The 17,102-nt window shown below is 42.8% G+C and overlaps 1 protein-coding gene across 1 annotated transcript; it reads right to left on the bottom strand.

Annotated features, from left to right (window-relative positions):
- Positions 1-2,147: 2,147 nt before the first annotated feature.
- LOC110490738 (nascent polypeptide-associated complex subunit alpha, muscle-specific form) lies at positions 2,148-10,264 on the bottom strand. Its single transcript, XM_036944471.1, has 4 exons — positions 9,993-10,264; positions 8,757-8,984; positions 6,897-7,170; positions 2,148-6,332 (listed from the first exon to the last, which is right to left on the bottom strand). Exons 2-4 carry the CDS (start codon positions 8,883-8,885, stop codon positions 4,522-4,524), a joined length of 2,214 nt encoding a protein of 737 aa, XP_036800366.1. The 5' UTR covers positions 8,886-8,984; positions 9,993-10,264; the 3' UTR covers positions 2,148-4,521.
- Between the last annotated feature and the right edge of the window lie 6,838 nt (positions 10,265-17,102).

Raw genomic sequence — 17,102 nt, 5'->3', positions numbered from 1 at the left:
AGTATAGATTAGCCAAATTGTTTTACCTGAGCATAAAATGTTTGCCATATGCTGCACTTGCTTTTGGCCTATTGTCTCCCTTTTTGTTGGTGACACTTTGATGTCTTGATAATATGCAGCTGTTTAAAGGGCAAATCCACAGATGAAACAAATAACAAAATAACCACCTCTGTTTTGTTAAAAAGCTGAGGGATGGGTCTGGAGAAATGTAATCACTCTCAGATTAATTGACAGAAAGAACTATGGACGCAAGGACTGACCATCGCTGATATCAAAAGTATTGTTTTAACAAACATTGGGAGAAAAACAAGCTTGTATTTTGGGTTCTGATGGAGTACGACAGTTGATCTAAGCTCATGAGACATTTATAAGTTATATTCTTCAAGAATCAATGGATATATATATAATTTACATGTAAAAATATGGATGTAGCAACTACAGATTGCCCCTTTAAGTATATCAAAAGTATTCGAGTTTGAACATGTGTCCTTTTGGCCTATGGATTTAAAAAAATGTACCAGCATGAATTAGATTCAGCAATAAAAGCCCCACTTTTATTCCACAGGCTGGGATCCGCACTGTGCAGCTGTTGCAAGAGCGCAGTTTTCACTGGCTGACCACTGGTTTCAAAAACAACGATTGATAGGCATCTTAAACTTCTTGAATTCAACCATTAATGGGTTCAAATACACATTTAGATTTGTGAACAGCCATCAACAACGACCACTATCCCGTAAGGCGCAAATGGCTAAATGAGAGAGCAGCAGTGTGATTCACATCAATGCGCTATGTAGATATCAATAATAAGTGATATCCGTATCGCCGTAGACTACACCACTGCTGTCATTCTTACCTCCAAGCGTTTATTCAAGTTGGATAATCGTTGGAATTCCGACAGCAGTCTCACCATTGAAAGGAATAGCTTGGACTGTAGCCTACAAAAGCCTATTCCTGCTCTTTTCCCGCGATCCATCAAACCCATGTGCTGTGTCATCATAGTGGTCTCTACCTTGTGTTCAGACTCGCTCAGGTGGAACAAACTTAACTTTGCGCCATTTTTCAATGCTGATTTGAATGTCATTGAGAAAACAGAGGTGTCAATTTTTTATTTTTTTGCAAACCTCCTTTCTGAATTTTAAAGTAATCCTCGAAGTAAAGCATCTTGTTTTTCAAAAGTATCTGTAATCTGATTACAATATTTTTTACTGGTAATGTACAATTACAGTTACCATTTTGTAATCCCTTACTCCCCAACCCTGGTCCCACCAATATGGCTGGGAGCCTTAGCTCCTCCATTGATGTACCTATGTGTGTATGAGAGGGAGTGCAAGACAGTGTTAGGGGATCTGTGTGTAAGAGAAAGAGGTAGTATTGCACAGGGAGTGTGTGTGTTTGTTAGAGGGCACTCTTAAAGGGTTTTTCTGCTGCCTCTAATTACAGACCCTAAACATGCTTATTTCCTCAATTCCTGTACCTCCCATCAACACACACACACACACACACACACTCCTTACCAAAGCTTTAGTTGCCCTTGCTCACACTCCCAAAAAAGCCAATGCCCCAGATCTTCTTGGTCACACACACTCAGATACACACTTAGACCCATGCCCTATAGAGGGAAAGGAAGGCTCTCTGTTTTGGCTGGGTAAAGTGGTCTGAACTCTGCAGTGTAGACCGCATACCCATGTGAAACTGGGAGCGGCCGTCCACCGAGCAGAGAGAGAGTACACAGTGGGCTACAGCTCTCCAGTGAAATATTCTGTACGAAAGAAAGTATCTCAATAATCTTACGTCTTCCTCTGTCATCCGATCTGAAAAAGGGAAAGACATAAACAATATTGAGAAAGACTTATGGGAAGTTTGACTGTCCAATTATTTCATCTTAGTGGCAGAAAGGAGATAGGGAACCTTGGAATCATGACCTTCATGGATGGACAGTCAATGAAGTAATAGAATGAGGGCTTCGAGTGTAGGCTGAGGTGAGTTGATGCCCTGGAAAGCTTGTCTGTTTACTGTGCCATTAAAACCATGGTGAATGAATTCCCAGGGAAGAGAAATCATTATAAACCATACACTGAGATTCTACTCATTCATAACATGGTATAGTAAATGCCCTGCGAAGAATAACAAACTCTGGATAGGATAAGTCATGTATGTTACTCTCTTTATTAGGTGACACAGACGTACATTAAACGTTGTGTACAATATGACAATGAGACAAAACTATAAAAGGCGCTGTTGTACCATAGCAGCAACTTTTGTTGACAATTTGTAAATGTTAATTGAATGTCATATAACGATTTTGTACATGAGTCTTTTTGGTTTCTCTCCCTGGGTCTGCAAACTACAGGTATATTTTCCCAGTGTGTGTTGGTGTGTATTAGATACTTCATGAGTTACTGTAGATGAACTACAAAACCGGAGTCTGACTTTTTTCATTAAAAAAAAACAACTTTAAAATGGACAAACATGTTTCACACACACACACACACACACACACACACACACACACACACACACACACACACACACACACACACACACACACACACACACACACACACACACACACACACACACACACACACACACACACACACACACACACACACACACACACACACACACCAGGGTTATGTACCAATACATCTGCAGTCCAGTGAGAAACAAGAGGCATCAGTTATGATGACAGATAAATTACACACTGCAAATGCAAGTTCAGCTTACAGTACATGAACAGAGTATTTCTGGATTCTGTGGCTTCAGTGCTTGTGTTTTGGACATTGCAAGCCCTTGCCCGTCCTCACCAAGTTACGTTTTTTTCCCCTCAAAGTAGTAAAAGTCTACTTTTCAAACCACATTCAGTGGTTTTGTGTGGGAGGCACGTCCATGGAGTAAAAAATACCCTTTAGCCAGCGCTGTAGTTACATATCACTCCTTTCCTAGAAACTCAAGCCTGTTTTTTCCTGCAACTTACATTCACAAAAATGTCATATGAGGAGATAAAACACATGGGGTCACTTCAGAACTTCCAATAATTGGATAACCCTCGAGCTGAGCATATGAGGTCCATGAATGCAAACTACTTGAATCGCTGCTTAGTTTGCTTGGTATGCCAATCAATTGTTACATTCCTAAGCTTTGCTCTTGCATGGGGGAATGTACCCCCCTTCCGAGTGACCTGTCATTAACATACCATGAGGCAGCAGTGGAAATCAATGGGTGCATAAATACCTATCAAGTAGGATATCATCAATATTTATGAGTAGGATGGTTACCGTCCTCACAGGGAATATAGATACATTCTAATAGATTAGTGTAACGTGTACGCTGGGAGTCGGGGAGCACGTACAGGGAGTGAATTTAATAAATAAATGAACATGGAACAATGCAAGCAACACAAGTAGCCTATATACATGAACCAGCTAGTCAGAAACAGAGTCAATAACGCCTGAGGAAAGAACCAAGGGGAGTGACAGCTATAGGGGAGGTAATCAGGAAGGTGATGAAGTCCAGGTGAGTGTCATGAGGCACAGGTGCGCGTAACGATGGTGGCAGGTGTGCGTAATAATGAGTAAACTGGTGACGTTGAGCGCCGGAGAGGGAGTAAACGTGACAATTAGTGAGTGAAGTCAATTCAACCTTATTCTGCCGGGAAAGTCCTTCAAACTTTGTCCTTGTTCACGCTCATAAGAGCTGAACGGTGAGATACATCACACTCCTAATAACCCCCTGGATAACAACAACGCTGAAATCGGTAAACAAAGTAACATGTTGTGAGGCTCTTCAGTTCTCAGGTGACTTCACAGCCAGTTTATAATGGTTCAAGTCCACTTTATCAGTACCTGCCTCAAACGGATCAGTAATCAATATAGTGTCATACAAAGTAAGCGTAAATATATTGGGTATATATATATATATATCCATCTTTGGAGAGCGAGAGCATGTAAGGATTCTCACTGGTAGCTGAGGATGTGACATCCAGAAGGTGGCAAAGGTAGTAAAAAGTCTGTGCCCAAAGACATTCAGCTGTCTGCATTACCTTTTGAACAAGTCAGTTTTTTTGTCTGTTTCGGGCCCAGAGAACAATAGAGGTACATGTTTTCTGTAAAGTACAATATGTCTTGATTCAGAGGCAATGTAAAACACTTAGTAGGACCACAGTTAAATAGAGCACAATAAAGAGACAGTGCTTTGATGCATGTGGGAGTTGTTGGGTGAAGGCATTTGTGGGTATGAGTGCACGTGCACGTGTGTGTTTGAGTGCGTGTGTGTCTGTTTGACGAATGTGTGTGTATACATGTCCGTCCGTGTGTGTGTGTGTGTGTGTATTTGTCAACTAGGCCATGTGACGTGTCGGACTCGTTTGTCAGCATTCAGCGCTCAGAACCGGGTGTGCCGGTTTCAGCCCGGATCCTGTTTCATTCCACCGTAATGTAGGTATCCTCTCCTGTCACGCCTCACACCCTTTCAGAAAAACTCCAGAGGCCTTTGTTACATCTGAATGGAGGTTATGCAGAGTTAGAAAGTGTCTTTCAGCAGTCCCAGTTTCCGGAGAGCTTCTCTGCGCGACTCATCCGTCACTCCCCGTCCGGAGAACTGCACTGTGATCCCCTGGGAGCGGAAGGATGGCTTGGAGATGGACTTCGGCCGGGACTCCGGAGAAGTGGGAGACGCCACCGCCCTGTTGGCGCTAGGGGGAGTGCTATAGCGGAAAGGTCTGGAGGCTGGAGAAGGCACTGGGGCTAAAGCTTTGCTGGGGGACCTCACTGGGGTGTGTGTGAGGATATCAGGGGTGGAAACGGGAGAGGGGGTGGTGTGGGATGGGGTGACCATTCTGGTCTTCCCCCCGTAGCTCTTGACCTCGTAGGACATGGTTTCTCCTTTGGTTGGGATGGAGGGGGAGGTTGGTGGAGGCATCCCTTTGGCTGGGGTGGAGGTTGAGGCTGGGGAAGGCATCACTCTGGCTGGGGTGAGGGTGGAGGCTGGGGGAGGCATCACTCTGGCTGGGGTGGAGGCTGGGGGAGGCATCACTCTGGCTGGGGTGGAGGCTGGGGGAGGCATCACTCTGGCTGGGGTGGAGGCTGGGGGAGGCATCACTCTGGCTGGGGTGGAGGCTGGGGGAGGCATCACTCTGGCTGGGGTGGAGGCTGGGGGAGGCATCACTCTGGCTGGGGTGGAGGCTAGGGGAGGCATCACTCTGGCTGGGGTGGAGGCTGGGGGAGGCATCACTCTGGCTGGGGTGGAGGTGGAGGCTGGGGGAGGCATCACTCTGGCTGGGGTGGAGGCTGGAGGAGGCACGTCCCTGCTCTCAATGTCTGGTTGGGTTAGGTCAGCCCTGGTTGTGGTAACAGGAGCAGGTTTCATTACCTTAGTCTTACCCCCGTAAGGGTTGAAGTCACTGTGAGAGGTCACTGGATGGGCCTTACTGCCATGGCAACTGGTGGAGGGAGCAGCAGCAGCAGCCTTAGAGGGGTTCACCACAATGGTCTTCCCGCCATAGCTGTTAAAGTCCTTGGACGAGACTTCGGGCGACGGAGAAGCAGGCTTGTTGTCATGGATACTTGCATGAGAGGTGTTGGTGTTGACTGTTGCTGGTGGCAAGGTCTTTGCCTGTCTGGCCACATCTGGTTTAGTCACGGGTGTCAGTGTAGGGGTATGCATAGGAACGGGTGTAGAGGTGGCAACCGGAATCGGGGCATCAGTGGGTTTGGTGTTTGTGCTGCTGTTTCGGTTCAAGCCCAGTTTGGACAGTGCCTCCATCCGGGACTTATTTGGAGTGGGATCCTTGAAAGACACACTCCGGGTGGGAAGGTTTACTTGGGCCTTCTGCAGCCCATGGAGCTCCTCCGCCTCCACAGGGTGGGTTGTCCCTGATAGGTTAGCCAGCATTTGAGACTTCCTGTCCTGGAGGTTCACACTGGCCAGCGAATGGCTGTGGTGCTGGTTGCTGCCCATTATCATGCTGATATTGTTGGGGTAATGGGTGGGCTTGGCTGAGGTGGTCGGGTCCTGTTTGATTGGATAATCTGGGTGGGTGGGTGGTCTCTCTAAGGTCTCTAAATTGAGGCTCCTACGGCAGTTGGGCAGGAGGGAGGAAGAGAGGATGTTGGTGTTCCCCACACTCCCCTGGTGCTCTGCAATCTTCTGGGCGATGCGGACGGGGGTGGGGACGGAGCCTACAGGCTGGTACAGGGCGTGGCCATAGGGGGCACTGTCCTTGCCAGGGAGGGGCAGGTTGTACTCTGTAGGGAAGTTTTCCATCACCTCACGCCTCGGCTTGTTCTCAAAATGCCTCTCAGGGTTGTTCATTACCATATTCTGGGTGAAATCTGCAAAGAGAAAGAGTTTGACAAGTAAACTCATCAGTTCTCTACACGTTCGGTATCTTCAAAAGACAAGGTCAATGGCAAATCTATATCTTCAAAGAACCATTGGGTTCAAAGAACCATATTTCCTGTTGTAACGATGTACGCTGAGAGTCGGGAAGCAAGTTCGGGGAGTGAATACATTTTAACAAACAAAACAAGAAACACAAACAGAGCACCGACATGAAGCAGGAACAACGACGACTGGGGAAGAAACCAAAGGGAGGGACATATAAAGGGCAGGTCATCAAGGAGGTATATGGAGTCCAGGTGAGTGTCAGGCGCGTAATGCTGGTGACAGGTGTGTGCCCTAACGAGCAGCCTTGTGACCTGGAGGCCGGAGAGGGAGCACAGGTGACACTTGTATATGCACTATACAGTACAAATGTCCATGTTGAGTAATCTGTCATGCTGATGATGGTGAAGTCTGATCTCATTTGACTGTAGTAATTCTAATGATCCAAGGGACTGATAATCAAATGTAAACATTACTGTTCAGGGTGGAGCAAGGAGTGAACTGTTCTGTACCTGGCACGGGGGGGTTGAATGGTGCATGTGTGGGGTGGACCAGATTAGTCTGTGCTGGGCGAACCAGGTCTATGATGTCCTGGTCCTTGGTGGGCCTGTCCAAGGCTGAGAGGGGTGGTACGGGGCTGAGGCTGGGGGCGGACGCCCGGACGGGGGGTCCTGGTCCATCAAGCTCATCTACTGCTGGGGTAGTCAGCAGGGAGTCGATGGTCTCCTCAAAGAACAAGATACAATCCTGCTCCTCCTGGCTTAAGAAATGCAGCGCCTTATCCTCCTGTAGGGGGCGACACAGAGCAACACAACACACGAGTTTACTTGGATGGGAAGCGCCAACTACAGGGACACACTAGTAGATCATCAGAAACGTAGGTTAAAGGTGCTCTTTGGTTAATAGGTAATTGGTAACACGAGTTACATTAATGTGACATACAGTATCGTATAACAGTATCTCCTATACCATAATCAGGTCTAGTGTATGGAATATACTTCCTGTTGCCCAAAAAAGTTATGTTAAGGATGTAAACAAACACAGATCCTGTTGGTTTAGCCTTTCCCCTCATACTCGAAAGGACCACACACACACACACTACACTGAATGTCGATCTGCTGTTCGTCTGCCGTTCGTTCGGTGTGCTGTGTTTTAGGGACCATCCGCTCGTGGACATCTGAGACCTGGAGGAAGGCGCCTACACCCTCCAGCAGGGAGGCCTCACTGCCTACCTGTTACATCACTACCTGTCCCTCTGTACAGAGCACATACAGCCACAGAACACAACACAATAGACATAGGGTATACAATGATGGGGCTGCTTTGACGGCTGCTGGATGACACCCCGACCATCGATTTTTTCCACTGCTCCCTGGGGTCTGTTTCACTCAAGATAATACGCTGAATCAAAGGGCAACCTGGTTAGATTGTTTAAAATGAACCTTAATGGGTTTAGGAAAAAGGTATTAGGTCAACAGAATGCACAAATGAGCTAGAGACTAGCTATATATACTGAAGATCCCCCATAAAACAATGTGTCATCTAAATACACACATGTAGGCAGTAGACACACAAACCCAGGAAAGTGCACACAGACACAAATACCTGGTTGACAATGGCCCATTTTTTATTGCAACAAGAAAATAAACAACGGATGCACCTATACACCCTTTCATCAACCATTACCACCACTGTCAATCAGCGACAAACCAAATATTTTTTGTTTGCTGTTTCAGGTTACGACCCTGTGCCTGTGATTACTAGGGTGAACAGGTTACCGCAGCAGGATAACATCTCGTTGCTAGGCAACGCTGTAGGGATGGCGAGATCAACCTTTACCAGAGGTAAATCTTTACCACAACACAGACCTGTTCTACTCAGCCACACACACACACACATGTACGCACGCACCCATGTGCACACGCACCAACACACACATCTGCAGGCAAACTCATTTGAAACCAAACACAAAGACCACTGACTTCTGTTGTGTGAAGCAGGACCAACAGAACGGCACCTTAACCGGTTTTCCCTCAGTCTCTCTGTTGTGTGTGTGTCATCCCTGAGGCATGCAACAGGATGTAGTCATTAATCCTGTGTAATGTCTCAGTGACAGCGTGACAGAGCCACAGAACACGGAGCATGGAGACAGACTTTGCTGTATAAACAGGTCAGTCAGGTTTTTTTTTAAAGTCACACACTGAAAAGCACCTGCTCTAAACCAGGAACAGATGGGTGAATACTTCAACTCTATGCCCCCCTAATATGGGTGTGTAAATTGTGAACAAAGGGAGAAATATTGAGACATTTTGACCTAAGATACCAAGAGAATAAACCATTAACAGAAAGTGTTTCATATAAGTTATACTCACAAATGGTTTACTGTGGGAGCTTCTATCAGCGCCGTCGTGACCCCCGTTGACCCCGAAGTGGAGGTTCGGATTGGCCTTCACTCGGACGTCCATGGTTATCGGGTCAAATGCCAGGCGACTCGTGGGCATCTCATGAGGGGCCAGGGGTTTCCGAGCAGTCCTTGGAGAGAAAGTCGAGGGAACGTGTCTGCTCTCACTCTGAATAGCCTTTTAATCTCCTCAAACAGTCTGGAAACAGAGAGAAGTGGGGACGGCTTTCAGGAAAGGAGGCTAGGTCAAACAATAACATAGTAGTAGGTGTACAGTAGAAGACTACTTCCCTGATAGCCTGAACAAAGGGTGTACAGTAATAGAATGAATGTAATAATACAGTGGTGTTTTGGTTTACTGTAACATCAACATCATGTTGACTGTCTCAATACTCTCAGGGGAGACAGCTGGTGAGAACAGAACACTCTCCCACAGCTCCCCTGGGAAAATGTCTTCCTCATTCCTTCCACCCCCCAAAAAAACATCTATTTCATGTAAATACCAAACTCTCAAGCCAAAGTTTGAACTCCAAACAGACACTGACTCAACCATCTCAGCTGAGGTGAAGTACCAGTCATTTTGCAACAGGTTGTCATGTTTGCCACTGCTGGTCGCCTCAGCGGGGCAACACAACCAAGTCATAGCCAAGTTCAGTAGGTCCCTCGACTAGTGCGTCGTTCTCTTAATACAGTTATCATACCCTCTATAGCAGGTAGTTATTACAATATACCTAGTACATACAGTGCAGGTTTTTGCACCCGTCACGCCGTGGGTAGTCATGGCCCGGCATTGTCTAGTACAAATTTCATAAACTGATAGACGAGTTGTTCTGGATCAGGTATGTTAGCGACGAGCAAATAGGCTCCACCGGACAAGCCCTCCTTGTTTATGACCTTCAAAATAAACTTACAATGGATGCTCAAAGCTGTTGATGGGTGATTTGTCAAGGTGACTGCTTTGACACATTCCATTCTCGCCATTGGTTTCGATGTAGCCTATGAGTTTATGTCATGATCAAATAAAGACCAAAATTAAGATATTTTGCAGTGGGACACTAGGACTTCATAATCCCCATTCCCAGTATTTTCTTTGCGGATTTTAAATATTATACCCAATTAGTCCAAAATACGCTTCCATAGTCACAAGGTATGGTAGACACATTTACATTGAATGTACTGTACTTAACTTTCTTAGATATGCACTTACCTTTATAATAATCTTAAAAGAACCATAAGCTTCTGAGAAAATATATATCCAAATGTCCCAAAACGTCACACTGTATACAGGGATGGAGTAACAAACTCTTCCTTTTCGTAGAACAAAAACAAAAAATCGTTAGCTTTGTTCTCAGAGTTCTCTGCCCTCCAGTCTCCTCGCAGTACAGGCGTACTTGGCGACCTCTCCGTGCGTAATGTAGCAGGTCTCCTGTTCCAGTGAAGCGTCAAGCGCACAAGACTCCACCCAATACCGCAGCTGAGCAGTGAACTGGAGCTTTCTTTCAAGTGCTGGAGACCGCCCACTGACTACTAGAAATTATCAAGAGCGTCTTTCTCCGAGTCCCAGTTAAATATGTAGGCTATTATAGGCTTTTTCACTTAAACAATTAAGCAATCTTGGCTAATGACAGCATGGCCATCCCTTGAACTTAACGCACGCACTAATGTGTCACTAATGTGTCATCTGGAATGTTCCGCAAACCTTTTGCTTCAGACCCTATATGGCCTTAATAATTATGAGCTAATATCATGCACGAGATGTAATTAATAATCCTGTTTAGCCTACAAATCTCGTGTAGCAGCTTTTGCCCTGCCCTGGTTGGGACCAAAACTTAACAAACCCGACTCTCTGGACTAGTTTCATTACCGTTTCTACTTTGGTACAGATGAGGTTGGCACGCAATTCACGCCATACCCTGGCATTGTTATTAACATTTCATTCATAGGCAGGCATGTCTGATATTTTCATGAATCATAGTGCTTCTTTTTTTCCAGCCTAGTGAATGACATAATTATTGGCATTCCAAAGAACTGTTATCATCATAGCAACACCCAAATTAAAATACAAGACAATTGGAGAATTGTTATGTAGTTTGGTTTACGTGCGAACATTTCGTTTAATTTGAGGACATTTTTGTATTTTTTTGGCCGCAGTTTTTGCTGCTGGCATTACAATATTCGCCACCCATAATAGAAAGAGAGTTCGTCTTTGTATCTGTACCTCAATGGCTCCTGTGAATGCATGGGCAGCACCATTGAGCGCTATCTCAATTTTAAAGTAACATGACTTCTTATTTTGTGTTTGAAAAAAGCGTAAAGCTAATATTGGTGATTTTTTCGCCACCTCTAGTGCTGGAGTACCCAGTGGCGATCCGTCATTCAGGGAAGGCACAGTAGTGCCCCACGTGCTTTGAGCCCCACCTGTTTAGACAAAATATATATTTATTTATATATATATATATTTTTGTTGTTGCCTGTTTTGCATTATATTTTGGCATTAATACATGTCACATATCAGTTTGAAAACATGTATTTTTTTGAGTTAATAAATCTACATACAAACATGGTCTCTTTTTTTGCTTGTGTAAGGCAGCTCCAAAATACAGGTGTTTCATTCAGCCTAGCTCGGTGCTTTCTGTGGTAGAGGGGCAGCCAGGGGTAAATATGTGTAGGAGGAGGTAATCTTCTCATGCGGACACTATGTCACCGCATAATCTACAGGGAGAGCTAGAACATTCAAGCCCCCTTGGGTGCTGATATATATATATATATATATATATATATATACACATACATTAGAAGTTCCCATCCAAGAAGGCTCAAGGCCATTGGTCACAGATAAAATTACGCCAAATGACGTTATATCTACCGTAGCTTTGATTGGACTGATCATGTCAACATCATACTTTCAAAATCTTAGCTAGCAAGCAAGAGAAGCAGTCATCAGCATGAATCACGTCAACAATCTACTGGAAAATCATTTTCAATCCAACATTGGAAATCGCAAATTCAACAATGAGTAGTTTATAAAGAATCAGTGGCTAACTGCAACGGTTGCAAAGCAATCACTAGCCTGCTATTCAGTGGAGAGGGTGGTCCAAGTCTGGGTTTAAATGTCTCTTATCCAAACTGAAAAAGATAAACATTCACACGCAACACCATGGCCCAGAAAAGGTTGAATACATTGGCCATGCTGTCAATCCGGAAAAAACATTTTGAATGGTCATCCAACTCGGAATTCCAGTTCGGGAACTCGGGCCTCTTTTTTTTTTATTATTATTATTATTATTATTATTATTATTATTATTTTTATTTTATTTTTTATTTCAAATCAATACATAAAGCACATGAGGGAACACAAGCATACATAGATTACAAACAATAGACAATCGAGCTAGGGGGTACAATATCACATTACAATTACACAAGGACCTTAAGGGACATGCATATACTTACAATTCTAACAGCTTTTTTGTTAGTAGAGCATTTAACTGTCTTAAAATACAGTTCAATTTATTTTTGTAGGGTACGAAAATGTTGTTTTCTGTTTGTAAATTTACATTTGTGTATATGAAATTTGGCCAAAAGAATAAGGAAATTAATTACATAAAAATGATTCCGCTTATTTCTATTGTATGTAAAGAATCCAAACAGTACATCTCTCCACAATAGTGTAAAATCTTCATAAATGTGTTCAATTATAAACCTACTGATGTCTTGCCACAGTTTTCTTACATGCATACAATGCCAAAAAAGATGCACAACTGTTTCTGGGTGGTCATTACAAAAGGAGCAATTTGAGTTTATGTTTTCCTTCAACTTATTCATATAGTGGTTGGCAGGATAATATTTATGAATAATTTTAAAGGAAACTTCCTTAATTTTGTTAACAAGTAGGTAGGTATGTGTGTGGCAACATCCAAACTTTTTTCCAACAGATATTATCAATAAATCCATTCCAATAAGGCATGACATAAGGTATAGATACAACATCCTGCTGAAACAAGGTTCGTATCGCTCTGTTGTTGAATGGACCAAAAGATAAACAAATCTTTCCTACTGATGAGTCAACAGGGTCAACAGAAGGTAGGCTCTGAGGGTCAGGTCTTGACATGTTCCTGAATAACATAGCAACACCTGAGGGAATGGCATCTAAAACAATTGCAAAATCTTTAGGTGTTACAGGGACCTTGTAAAGTGATAAGAATTCTTTATAACTGAGTAAAAGACCCTCTGCATTTACCAGTTGGCTCACCAATAGGATATTATTTCGGAACCAATATTCTAAAAACAGAGAGGTATTTTTATACAATATATCCCGATTATTCCATATATAATATCTGTGTGGAGAAAAATTGTGTTTATAAATTAAGGACCATGACAAGAAAACCTGCCGATGAAAAGCAGAAAGTTTCACTGGAACTTTGTCAATATTATAATTGCAAACCAACATGAAGTTAAGGCCTCCAAAAGTAGAGAAGACATGATGAGGAATAAAATTCCAGATAGAAGTGGGTCTTCTTAGAAATTGTTTTATCCAATTGATCTTAAAAGTATTATTTAAAGTAGTAAAATCCAGAAAATTCAGTCCTCCATTCTCATAAGTGTTCATTACAACAGTTTTCCTAATGAAATGGGTACGGTTTCTCCAAAGAAAGTTGAAAAGCATCGGGTCTATCTCCTTGCTTATTTTACGGTCAAGATATAAAGATAGCGCACCATATGTTAGTCTAGAGATACCTTCAGCCTTGGTTATTAGGACTCTACCTTTTAAAGATAAGTCCCTCTGTAGCCATTGATTTAGTTTCTTCTGGGTTTTTTTAATAAGAGGGTTCAAATTTAGAAAGCCTCTAGACTTCTGATCCTTTGTAATGGTTATGCCTAAATATGTAAGTTCTTCTTTTACTGGAATACCATAATATGAAGGTGTCACACAATCTTTGACAGCCATGAGTTCACATTTCTTAATGTTAAGATATAGACCAGACGCTTTGGAAAAGGATTGTACACGTTGATCGATATGGGAATTTGGTTAGCGTCTTTCAGAAAAAGTGTAGTATCGTCAGCCGGCTGGCTTATAATAATTTCTTTACCAGCTATGGAGATACCTTGTACAGGACTATTATTTAAAGCATTTGCAAGAAGTTGGGTGATTAATAAAAACAGGTACGGAGAGATAGGACAACCTTGCCTAATTCCTCTCTTTAACTCAAATCTAGGTGAGGTGCCATATTTCAATTTGATAGAGCTGTTACCATTTGCATAGAGAGTCTTAATAGCCTTACAGAAAAAATCCCCAAAGCCAAGTCTCTCAAGGGAGTGGAAGAGAAACTGATGCTCTACTGTGTCAAATGCTTTATAAAAATCTAAAAATAGTATGAAGCTATCCTCAGTCATTAGGTCTGAGTAGTCAAGTACGTCTAATACTAGTCTGACATTGTTAGAAATATGTCTGTTCCTCATGAAGCCAGACTGTGTTTCATCAATGATTGCATCCAGGACTTCTTTAATTATTTTTGCAAGTAGTGAGGCTAATATCTTATAGTCATTATTAAGAAGACAAATTGGACGCCAGTTATCGATGAGCAGCACTTCTTTTGGGGGTTTAGGTATCAATGTTATTAACCCCTGACTCATTGTAGGAGGGAGAACATTGTTTTTAATACTCTCTAAAAAGACTTCAAATAGGAAGGGAGCTACTTGTTCAGAAATTCAGTAATTCCATCAACACCTGGTGATTTATTGTTCTTTAGATGTTTGATAGACTCTATAATCTCTTCAACTTTGATGGGTTCATCACACTGTTTAGATTCTATATCACTGATAGAGTGAACATTGTTCAGCGAGTTAAAAAACACATCTGTGGATTCCTGACAGTACGTAGAGCTATACAATTTTCTGTAAAAATTGCTGCAGTATTTAGCGATTCATTTTTGGTCATCTGTAATAACACCATCAATGTTTAACTTATGGATAGTGTTATTTTTAGAGTGAAATTTCTCAAGTCTAAAGAAATAGGATGAATTCTGTTCTCCTCCTCAATCCATTTTTTCCGAGATCTAATAAAGGCTCCTTCTGCTTTTAATCTATATATATTATCCAGTTTATTTTGTAACTCAATTAGTTCCATCTTCTCCTCCCCCAAGAGGTCAGCTGGGGACCTCTGAGAAAGGGAAGTTATCTTAATGATCACCTTTTCCTCCTCAGCTCTTCTGGTCTTAGCAAGATTACTACCATATTTTCTAAGATATTTAGACACCTCAAATTTAAAGAGCTCCCAGTTCTTGCAATAAGATTTTTCTTCACAAGCCTTTTCCCAAAAGTGTGAGAGCAGATCTTTAACCTCAAATGTAACTATATCATTATTTAATAATGAGCTATTTAGCTTCCAGTAGGATGCTCTATCAAGGTTCGTATCAGGGGTAAATATTTTGATATCAATGTAAATAGCCTTATGGTCTGTGAGGGGAGTAGCTCTTTCTAGAGCTCCGACCTGAAGATCACTGGTGTCATGATTCAACCTTGTTTTCTCAGAGTTCCCATTTGTCTTGAAAGCCCCATAAATCCAGAGAATGCCAGACTTTGATGACAACATTTGCCCAGAAGGACCGTCGCGCAACCTTCCTGTTCAAGTGAGCACAGCACAACAATGAATCCTAAAATTCCTTGTATGCTGCTACATAAATGATGCAATATGCCATGGAGATATGTATACTGTAGCTAAGAAAGTAATACTAAGTGTAGTAAGGTGTTAATAGCCCATGTGCCTCACCCTAATAATATGGTCCCTTTCCCCCTCATAATTTAGCCTACTGTTCAGACTTGGCGGTGCATGTACAAGATTTACATGCTAAAATCGCCACTGATCACCGCCCTCTAGTGGCCCCAACAAATTAATGCATTTTCTTCTCATTATTTTGGTTTGGGACTCCCAGTGGCGATTTTAGCATGGAAATCTTGGTGGGGTAAAGTAAACTTTTTTTCTTTTGGGATACATGCCAGCAAAGCCACTGCACAACACAACACCAAACAATACATGAATTGCACTATAACGGTGACAAACGGTGCCCACAAAACTGTTAGGGCCTACATAAAGCTGTCCCAACAGCAGAGCTTTCTTTTCAGCACCATGGAGTGAATCCTTACCACCGCTACGCCTGGCAATCAGCAACACAGTTCATTCAGCCTCATTTACTGCCTAGCTGATATGGCTGACTTGCTTAAACAAATGTGGTTTCTACTGATAATTGAGATGTACAAACTATGGCATAAGGGAACGACGAGCAGATGAGAGGCAATCCGTAATTTAGATAAAGACCTTTATGAGTGAGCTAAGACGGTCGTAGTCAATAACTATTTGTTCAGCACTTTTGAAATGTATAGCGCCAGAATTCAGAACATGGGCCGTTCTTACATTTTGCCAAAAGGCACCTAAAGACTCTCAGACCATTAGAAACAAGGTTCTCTGGTCTGATGAAACCAAGATTGAACGCCAAGTGTCACGTCTGGAGAAAACCTGGTACCATCCCTACGGTAAAGCATGGTGGTGGCAGTATCATGAGGTGGGGATGTTGATCAGCAGCAGGGACTGGGAGACTAGTCAGGATCGAGGGAAAGATGAATGGAGCAAAGTACAGAGAGATCCTTGATGAAAACCTGCTCCATAGCACTCAGGACCTCGGGTTGGAGCGAAGGTTCACCTTCCAACAGGACAACAACCCTAAGCACACAGCCAAGACAATGCAGGAGTGGCTTTGGGACAAGTCTCTGAATGTCCTTGAGTGTCCTATGCATTAGAATCATCCACTTTGTCACATATGCATTATTTTAATCGAGCATTGACGACTAGCAGTTTTTTCCTTTAAGAGATACTTTGGGATTTTGGTAATGAGGTATGGTAATGCCCTTTATTTACTTCCCCAGAGTCAGATAAACTTGTGGATACCATTGTTATGTCTGCGTGCAGTTTGAAGGAAGTTGCTAACTAGCGCTAGCGTAATTGCTAGTTAGCATTGGCTTGCAAAACTACCTCTAACTTCCTTCAAACTGGACACAGATACATAATGGTATCTACTGAGTTCATCTGACTCTGGGGAAGTAGATAACGCCTCATTGGCAAAATCCTGAAGTATCCCTTTAACAAAAAAGCTTGACACGAGGAGGCCTCACACCTTTTAAGAAGGAGAAGAAGTCTAAAAGTAAACTTTTTTAAAGTATGTTCCTGGTATGTTAGTTTCCCTGGCACCTTTTCCATATGCTAACGTTTTAGCATTTGTGGCAAAAATCAAATCTCAAATTTTATTTGTCACATGCGCCGAAT

This window comes from Oncorhynchus mykiss, chromosome 15 (genome assembly GCF_013265735.2).
Source record: "Oncorhynchus mykiss isolate Arlee chromosome 15, USDA_OmykA_1.1, whole genome shotgun sequence".
NCBI classification, from domain to species: domain Eukaryota; kingdom Metazoa; phylum Chordata; class Actinopteri; order Salmoniformes; family Salmonidae; genus Oncorhynchus; species Oncorhynchus mykiss.
The sequence above is the reverse complement of the archived record's forward strand: the minus strand, read 5'-3'. Positions and strand labels throughout refer to the sequence as shown.